Source organism: Xenopus laevis, chromosome 2L, assembly GCF_017654675.1.
Source record: "Xenopus laevis strain J_2021 chromosome 2L, Xenopus_laevis_v10.1, whole genome shotgun sequence".
In the NCBI taxonomy this organism is placed as follows: domain Eukaryota; kingdom Metazoa; phylum Chordata; class Amphibia; order Anura; family Pipidae; genus Xenopus; species Xenopus laevis.
Window position 1 is genome coordinate 62,458,457 of NC_054373.1, and position 9,786 is coordinate 62,468,242.

The 9,786-nt window shown below is 34.9% G+C and overlaps 1 protein-coding gene across 1 annotated transcript; it reads left to right on the top strand.

Annotated features, from left to right (window-relative positions):
• The first annotated feature begins 271 nt into the window (after positions 1-271).
• On the top strand, positions 272-9,537 carry LOC108708109 (pancreatic secretory granule membrane major glycoprotein GP2). Its single transcript, XM_018246456.2, has 11 exons — positions 272-434; positions 1,103-1,117; positions 1,627-1,809; positions 1,912-2,013; positions 3,415-3,635; positions 3,933-4,087; positions 4,470-4,715; positions 5,850-6,012; positions 6,373-6,445; positions 7,345-7,377; positions 9,179-9,537. Exons 1-11 carry the CDS (start codon positions 386-388, stop codon positions 9,235-9,237), a joined length of 1,299 nt encoding a protein of 432 aa, XP_018101945.1. The 5' UTR covers positions 272-385; the 3' UTR covers positions 9,238-9,537.
• The last annotated feature ends 249 nt before the right edge of the window (positions 9,538-9,786 follow it).

The window sequence follows — 9,786 nt, forward strand, 5'->3', positions numbered from 1 at the left end:
GTAACATTCCAGTGTCAGTAGGAGACATACATTGTACATTCTTGTGACAAAAACCAGGTCAGGATACTTTTGAATACACACAGCTTCATCCTGCAGGTAGATACTCAGCCCATGCTATGAAACACAAATATGTCCTAATTTCAGGTACACCCTTTAGATACGCAGGGACATTACCCAATTCCTGACCCAGTTATTGCCCAATCATCTGAAGTTATAACTGACCACTCCCCACTTTCCACTCTATAAAAGCCTCAGTTTGCAAAGATGGTGCTACAGCCTCCAAATCTGCAATAATAAGAACTTTGTATATTTCCCAAGGTGTCTTATCTCTGTGGTTTGAAGAAAGAAGTGCCTACATACAAGAAGGTGTCAAAAATTAATCAGAATGAAATATATCTGTCTAATTGTGTTGGCGGCTCTGCTGAAACATGCAGGTAAGGGAAGTAAACTTTAGATAAAGAATAATAATTCAGAGGCAATAATGGTAAATATAGTTTTTATTGAGTATAGTGAAGCGGTTCTTCCTAGAACATCATAACAAGGCCATTTTGTAAACATCAGCTTCAAAGAAGTTCCAAAATATATAAATCTTTTGCTTTTATTCATTATCTCCAGAATCAATTTACTTTCTCATTTATTAGTAGAGGATAATTAAATGCATTTTTGCTAAGTTAATTCAAAAGTATTATTTTTAGGTGATTTCTATAGATGTTCAGATTTGTTATAATCAAGACCAGTTCAAGCCAGATACCATTCCATGAGAAAATATCCAAATTTAATTCCTTATTTACCCAAGTAATATTTTCCTTGTGGTATTGAATCTGGCTCTGGTTTCTTATAAACTTGCAAAGGTTTGTGAAAACATTGTAGATATAGGACTTTTCCCACTGAATGGGAGTATTTTAGGGCCTTACAGTTAAGTCAAAAAGTTGGAAATCCTTAAAGTGTCAAGGTTTATGTACCAAATCCCTTTCAAAAGTCATGACATTGCTTAAATGGAAACAGAATTTTTAGTGATAAAAGATAATAATTATTTTAAAAATTAAAAAATACACATTTGTTTTGAAAACTAAGTAATTTTTCTTGTTTTGCTTTCTTTTAGGGGCTGCTTGTTACAGTAAGTATGCTTTTATCTTGATTCTGATAACTTGATAACCTTATATTTAATAACTGTATTTCCTGTGAAATAAATTACTACAAAAATGTGCTACATGCAAATACATATGTAATGTATAAAGAGCAATGATTTGTGATACAGCTTTTCTGATACAATTTCCCAATACTGCTTTGTTCTCCAAATTACATGTTAGATTATTTTATGTCCATTTTCTTCCACCCATAGATCAGTTGCTGTACATAATTTTGTAAAATGCTTATAAGAAAACTACAAAATTTGCCCAGTTTGGACCACTAAATGCTGATTGACTGATATTAGTGATTAGACCTGTAGCAAACTTTGCACCTTTTATTACTTATTTTACTAAAGATATAAGGATTCTGCGCCCCTCTGTTTAGTAAACACTGGCCATATTTTAGAGCAGGAGTGGGCAGTTATTATTAATACATAAGGCGTTCTAATGTTCTGTGATTAATTGCTAAATGTTGCAAATTGGGTACTAAATGCAGGTGGAACAGATACTATTATGTGTACGGATCCAAGCTGCAATGGGTTCTGTACTGACGATAATGGATGTTCATGTGCTTCGGATGAGACAAAAACCTGCGTGCCCACCACTTGTGATATAACAGATGTCTCTCAATGCTGCCCTTCTGGCTATTTCTGGAATCCCAGTCTATCATGCTGCAGTGGTAAGTGATACATTCTGCTATTTATACCTCATATCTACTAGGAAGTACAGAAACTGTGTACTAACATTGTTTAATTTACATCTATCTTAATTTCTCTAATAGAGGAAGTAATTTGTGACCCCCCATGTCTCAGTGATGAAAAATGTGACAGTATTAATAATGAAGCAACTTGTGTCTGCAATAATTCAGCTTATTCCGGCAAGAGTAAGTCTATTGTGTTGTTATGTTTCTCATAGGGTTAACTCAAGCTCAAACAGTTAAGCAACTAAGATGTTAAATGTGTAACATTCCATATTTTTGCTCATTTTAAATATGGGAACCATCAAATTCAGGATTTGGTTTGTGGGTCAATGTTTATTTGCAATATTTGGATTTCACCAGCACAAATCATATGTTAATGTCTATTGGGGCTGATATGCAAGGATTCCATGCCTCCCTTTATATGACTAGTATGACTAATTGTGATATATTGGTAATATCACTCAAATGTCATGTTGTTGTTCAAATGTTTTTTTTTAAAAAGAAGGTGCATTTAAACTGAGTAAGGGTTAAACAAAACACTACACAACTTTTACATAGCCTCATTGACAAAGGACTGTCCAAAAGTCAGTCTGTATATTTAAACAGTTTAGGGGTCAGTTTAGACCGCAAGTCCAGTTGTGGTCTAGCAAATTTCTCTGCAGTCAGTTGTTCATAAAACCTCTTTCATTAAAGGTGCTTGTATCAAAATGCACTCCTTGCACTTCTGTATAGTTGCACTTGGGTAGACAGTAAGTATGGGGCTCCATTGAGGACCTCAGCCCTTCATTAATACAGTCCTGCTGAATGCCATCAGCACTGTATTTACGAGGCAAACACAGATCTCTTGGCTATCTTCTGGAGTGCAGAGATACAGTATGTGGCAATTCTACTAAGTGCAAAAAATATGTAGGATTGTGCTTGTTATATGCACGTTGCACCCTGCATTGCTTGTAGCTGAGCTGTGAGCACCCCAGAGCTTACAAAACGAATTTTACAACGTTTAAACAAGGAGCCGCCCTCACTTTAAGATTATGAATGTTTTGTATACAGTTCATACTTTGGGTCATATTCATCAGAGTAAAGCTAAAGTTTGCAACATTCCAAGACTCACTATTCACCTGTATGGGATGTTTAGGAGCATATTTAGCAAAGAGTGAACTCTCGTTTTTACCCTTTCATAACTATACCCGTACAAATTCCATACATGTGTATAGAGAGCATTGAGATTTCACTCCAGTAGAGGGCAGCAAATTCTAGATTCACTCTTTGATACAAATGTCCCAAATAATTCTATAATATTAGTCCCATATTATAACATATTGCCATGCTTTATCTACCCATTATAAACATAAGCACAGCAATGTATAATAGACATAAATTTTCACATTATAACAGCACTGGATATATCATCCCAAGGTGGAAGAACTTGGTTTTGAGGTCTTAGGTTCCACGCTGACCAGATGTAATTGTGCCTAGAGTGTGTTTAGGAATGTAGATTGCAAGGCATTTGTGCAAGGGCAGATAAACAATATCTGTCAAGTGCAATGTAGTTTTTAATCTTTCTAAACAAAACTTTATTATTAGAATTTTCAGACTTCAGCCCATCACTGTCCTGTCAATCCAATATAATGGTCATCTCTGTTAGTCAGTGTTTGCTGACCTACCTTGGCTATGATTATACCAACATACACCTACTCAATGACTCTGACAGCTGCAACATTCATTACCCGGAAATCATCAACAACAATCGTGTCGAGAGCATGCAGCTCAAAGTGAAGTCAGGATGGTGCGGAAACACAATGACGGTAATAATCTTTTCTTCTTGATCTGCTGCTAAGTGTTCTGCTCCCCATTGACATGTTACCCCTGTCCAACAGAATCAATGATTCCACTTTCATGGAACATTTTCTGTGTTCTCTGTAAGAAGTCCCTTTTCTGTATTGTCACATTATACAATGGACAATCGACATTAATACAGAGATAAAGCATACCTTAGTCTTCCACTGGTTAGCAACCGTCACATTTTACAATCGTTGTAAATGTTGCTTATTCTATGTTGTATTTTTGACATATTTTTTTATAGCCTTTTCTTTCATTTGCAGTTTGACTCCTCTAAGTTGTATTACAAGAACAGTCTTTATATTGGAGTTCAGAATAAAAGTATTATTACAGTGAATCCCATGACCCTCAATTTTACCTGCAGTTACAACATGACAATGGAGACAAGCCTTATTTTTGCCCTCAAACCAGTTCTAAGGTGAGTAAATTGGAAGGACCTAATAAACTGTGTGACTTCAGATGAAACTTGTATTGCCACTTGGGGGAAATGTTGAACTTTCGTTGGTCATTGATTTGGATGTAGGTATTAGTATGAGAGGTTGATGATATTAAGGCTCATGCCCATCAAAGTCTGTCAGCTTCACCAAACAGTAGATTTTTGGCTATTTGCACTAGTGCACTACCGTTAATTCCTGAAATACGCTGTTTACAAAAGTGTTCAATCTAAGTGCCAAGGATCAATCCACCTCTTGACACCTCTAGGGCCATAAACTGTGGCTGTGTGGGAATTGAAAAATTATACAAACTACTTGTTTTAGCATTCATGCATTACAATTTTTTTACATGTATATGTTTTACAGCACAGTGAGTATTTTAGGACCCAATGGATCCGGTTCCTATGCCTTGACTATGTCTGCATATAAAAATCCTGATTATACTTCACCAATACAAGCAGATGATACAGTGGAAGTGGGATCACACATCTACCTGGGACTGTTTGTTAATGATGCTGATGGAACTGCGTTTTCTCTAAGGGTTGAAGAGTGTTATGCCACCCCAACCAATGAGCCGTCAGACATTAACAAAGTGTATATTGTGCGTGGTGGGTAAGTAAGCACTTAACTAATGTACTGAAACACAAACAATAATGTGCTGAATTAAAAGCTGGATGAGACAAACAAGGGCATGTTTTTTTTTTTATCTGATTCTGATATGCTAAGGGGCAACTTGATCAGAACATATAGCGAGGCACATTTATCAATTTCGAGTTTTTAAAAACCCCTAAACTCCCATAAATTGTAAATTCAACCAATTCGAAATGTATTATTAAAATCTAATTTTTAAAACTTACTGAGTTACTTACTGAATTGAAATGACCCGAAAATTAGAATCAAATACGAATCTAATTTGATCAAACTCGAGTTTTTTCTCCGAAAAAAGTCTGCAAACAGCTCCAAATTGATCCCTGACCCTCTCCCATTGACTTAAACAGCAATTCAGCAGGATTTAGGTCGTGAATAGTCAAATTCAAAATCTTAAAGGGCCAGAGTATGATAAATCTCAAAAATCAAATTCTAATTTTTTAAAAAAACTCGAATCAAATTTGAATAACTACCAAGTCGAATTTGACAGTTTTGACCATAAAAAAATTCGAAAATTCTAATTAGAATTTTTAATTTGACCCTTAATAAATCTGCCCATAAATATTTAACTGCACTCTCTAAATCCTTTATTTTATGCTCTGGGTGCTTTACCTTTGATGTAATGATTGTATGTTTCTAATGGAAAAAATCTGTGATATTTTAAAGGGTCATTTAAAGGGGAACAACATGTTCTGAAAAAATAAAAAACAGGCAAATGACCTATCAAAAAAGATAACCTTATTGGCACATACATACGTAACAATAAATATTTTACATCTTTGACCTTGAGCAATGTGCATATTGTAAGCAAAAAAAAAATTTATTGGAAAAGTTTTATGTGATTTTTTTTAAAATAGAAGCTGCAAAGTTCAGGGGTAAAGTTAACCTTTAAGCAGCATTTACTTATCACTGTTATACAGTATATGCAGATACATCATACTGTTATTATGTACATTGTCGCTTCACAGTGCAACATGTTGCCAGGAAAGTCTTTACAAAGCAAAGGAAAATATTTTATGTCATAAAAATATAAACTCATGCAAATAAAAAGGAGCTCGGTTTTTAGAATGACAATTATTTTTTGGCTTTTCCTTACAGCTGCGCATATACAAATGATGTAGACTCAGTAGTAGAAGAGAATGGAAAAGCTCTTGAAGCCCGAATCAAACTGAGCACATTCAGCTTCCAGGACCAAACTAATGTCTACATCTTCTGTAATGCTATGCTATGCCCAAACACTACGAATAATCAATGTGATAAGGTACGTATAATGAGCAAACCCCAGTCTTTGCAGAATTTTGAAACCAAATAAATTTTGGAATTTTTTAATTCTGCTTGTAATAAATAAGAGCATTGCAAATTAACATGTTGCAGATAATTCATAGTAATTATATGACATATACTGTAAGTGATTCCTAGTTATTGATTGCACTTACCTGTCAGATAAAAATCAGGCCTTGTCATATGTATGGGGTTGTCAATGATCCTAGAGTCTCTTGGCCATATTTATTTCCCAGTGGAAAAAATATAATTCACACTCAGAAGCTTAATGGGGAAGAAACTGCAATACAGACATAAAGATATCTAGATCTCATTAACTTTTCCTTTTATTTCTTAACAGTGTACATCTAACCTAAAGACTGTCCGTGCTTCCTCTAACTATGCACAAACAATGATAAATATTCCGCTTGATGGTAAGTGCATCCCTAACAGCATTATTCATGTTCCCCTCACAGGCAAACAAGTCCTACTTTATATATTGTAAATGCGTAGCTTAATAAACATAATTGCTGATTTCCACACTGTTAAAATCTCACATATTCCTGAGCTTTACTAAAGTCTGCCATTGAGCAACTGTTACAATTTATATGTTAGTTTCTGGCATTTTCCACTGCTGATAAGAAATGTATAAACAGATGTATTTAATTGTTTACCATGAGTGACCTGAAAAATACAAAACTACAACTAAGTAGCAGTAAATAGAAACAGCTGAAAAACAATAATTGCACAGGAGTTATTTAACTCTGCTCCTGTGGTCCTTCCTTTGCTGCTATTACAGCCTCTACTCTTCCGTGAAAGCTTTCCATTAGATTGTAAAATTATTGTTAATGACTCTATTTGTGGCTTGTAGCTAGCATTAGCCTTTATATTGATCCCACGGGTTTAGTTTAGTCAATTTCTTCCACTCCTGTCTCAGCAAGCCAATTCAGTTTGGGCCTTGCTGTGTTTACTAGGTTATTATTCGATTGAAAAGGGCCTTCCCAAAATGTTGCTACAAAGATTCTATGGTGCAGTGGCACTTGATAGCTGTGGCCAAATAGCTACTGTACAATAATTGCAATAACTGGAAGGTATCCACATAATTTTGGCTATATAGTGTATCTTATGAGCTGGCAGTGGAAACAGTGTTTCCCTGTGTGTGACTTAGTATACATTGTAAGAAGCAGTGTACAGTACAGACAAACAATATATTGTATAAACATCTTCCCAACTTAGCTTTATATTTCTTTTTGTTTTATTTGGTGCCTCTGAATTCTATAAATGTAGGTGATCACAATGTCCTTTGTAATAATAACTATCATTTTTTTTCTAGATTTCAGATATTTCAACAGTGGATCGCAAACTGGTAGGTTTATGCCTCCTTCTTCCCATTTTGGCGCTGCGCATTTAAATGGAAGATGGTATTATGTTCTGTGATTTGTTTATAAAAAGTAGACTTGTATAATGCCACATTTTCAGATAGGAGGAATAACTAGGTTTAAGCTACACTAGACTAGATACTTAGGATGCATACAAAAACAGGTGCTGCTTGGATGTCCTTGTTTAAAGTGTTCATTTGGCCAGTAGTTTGCAAAATAAAAATCAGTTTCACTATGTAACATTATAACTCTAATAAAAAAAATATTATTTATAGCACAACTGATGTCAAAATGGACAAGCACTAAGGGGCAGATTTACAAAGCTCGAGTGAAGGATTCGAATTAAAAAAACTTCGAATTTCGAAGTGTTTTTTGGGCTACTTCGACCATCGAATGGGCTACTTCGACCTTCGACTACTACTTCGACTTCGAATCGAACGATTCGAACTAAAAATCGTTCGACTATTCGACCATTCGATAGTCGAAGTACTGTCTCTTTAAGAAAAACTTCGACCCCCTACTTCGGCAGCTAAAAGCTACCGAAGTCAATGTTAGCCTATGGGGAAGGTCCCCATAGGCTTGCCTGTGATTTTTTGATCAAAGGATATTCCTTCGATCGTTGTATTAAAATCCTTCGAATCGTTCGATTTGAAAGGATTTAATCGTTCGATCGAATGAATAATCCTTCGATCGTTCCAATGCAGGATTTGCGCTAAATCGTTCGACTTCGATATTCGAAGTCGAACGATTTTAGTTCCTGGTCGAATATCGAGGGTTAATTAACCCTCGATATTCGACCCTTCTTAAATCTGCCCCTAAGAGTGAGTGCTGAGGTCTTAAATGTTTGTTTAAGGAATTATTTGCCGTTGCCGATTATACTTCCCCTATGGTTCCATTCATGATAACCTGCCAACAATACAAATGTTAAACTAAGTACCAATAATATCCACATGCAACAAGTCTGGTTAGTTATTAGTTTTGCAGGACATTGCTACATAGAAACAGATGAGGCCAGCCATCTGCAATGCTCCAGCATAATGTTATTAAGGTAGTTGCTCTCGAATGTGCTGTGATGTGCTATATGTGTTGCTATAACTTCAGTTCAGATTATTAGTTCTTCAAATATTGGGTCTTCATTTATTTTAATTTCTGACAAAAATAAACTCACTTTCTGGCAATATAGTTTGTGTTTCTTCTTAAGCACATTAAAAATAACATGTTCTTCAACCATTAAATGTAGAAAGTAGGATTCACAGCCTTGTGCTTTTTTGAACTTCAGTCAATACAAGTGTTCAAAAATGTCTGCTTTAACGGAATTGTTCAGTATATAAAAACAAAAACTGGGTAATATAATTTAGGCTGTGCAAAATAAAAAAATTTTTCTAATATAGTTAGTTAGCCAAAAAATGTAATCTATAAAGGCTGGAGTGACTGTATTATTTTCTAGCATAACAAAGTAGAACACTGCGTCCTGCTTTGCAGCTCTCTTGGTTCCACATTCCACATTTACCCAGTTTTAATTTTTACACTGAATTGTTCCTTTAAGAAAGACATCACATAGGCAGCAAATCATTATGACAAATTATTAGAAAATGTTCTTAATAATACACTTTCTGCAGCAAGATCCATCATCCTTGTATCAAATAATAGCTTGTTACTGTTGTTATTCTATTTTATCTATGCTATATCTAGATAGCCTCAAGGCACAGTCACAGTCTTTTTTAACATAACAGGCTTTGTTGGTATGTGCAGGTTTATAACATTTCACATTTCTTTCTTTCTTCCCAGCTGTATCCTGGACTTTGGTGCTTGGCTTTCTCCTTGTCATTCTTAAAATGAATAACTGATGGCAACCTTGGCATCCATTCTTTTGACATTATAAAAGCAACATTTTATGGACTTTATTTAATGCTGAGACCCAAAGGAATGGAATTAAATTATTGTTTTCACTCTAAAAGGAATTTCAAGGAGTATGACTTTGTCATACTCAGATATCTTCACATATATTATTTGAATTGTATGTTTTCTTTACTTTCTTTGCCCTGTTTAAATAAACATATATATATTATACATTGACTGAAATACTCTGTACCAACTGTGATGTGATTTTGTTGTTTGTCTTCACAAATAAATGTAAATGTGCAACACTCTGGCTACAGGTAGTATTTTTTCAGATTCTGCAACTGTGGCAAATTATGGTAAAAAAGTCTAACTGATAAGGGCGTACAAAGCCCTCAGTTCTAATTCTACCTTTATTCAGACTTTTATTGGAGTTTCTTTTAATTCCTCTCAATATAAAAGTGCTACAAATACTATTAAATTATCCCCCACAATATCCTTATTACATGGGAATATCTATGCTGCAGATGTAAAAGGCAAATGTTGCCAAACTGTGA

Bases quoted from the DNA above. Each gene is read 5' to 3' on its own strand.
- LOC108708109 (XM_018246456.2), top strand. From the start codon at position 386: ATGAAATATATCTGTCTAATTGTGTTGGCGGCTCTGCTGAAACATGCA. The intron at 4,716-5,849 runs GTAAGTAAGCAC...TTTTCCTTACAG, and splicing joins GTGTATATTGTGCGTGGTGG to CTGCGCATATACAAATGATG. The intron at 6,013-6,372 runs GTACGTATAATG...ATTTCTTAACAG, and splicing joins CGAATAATCAATGTGATAAG to TGTACATCTAACCTAAAGAC.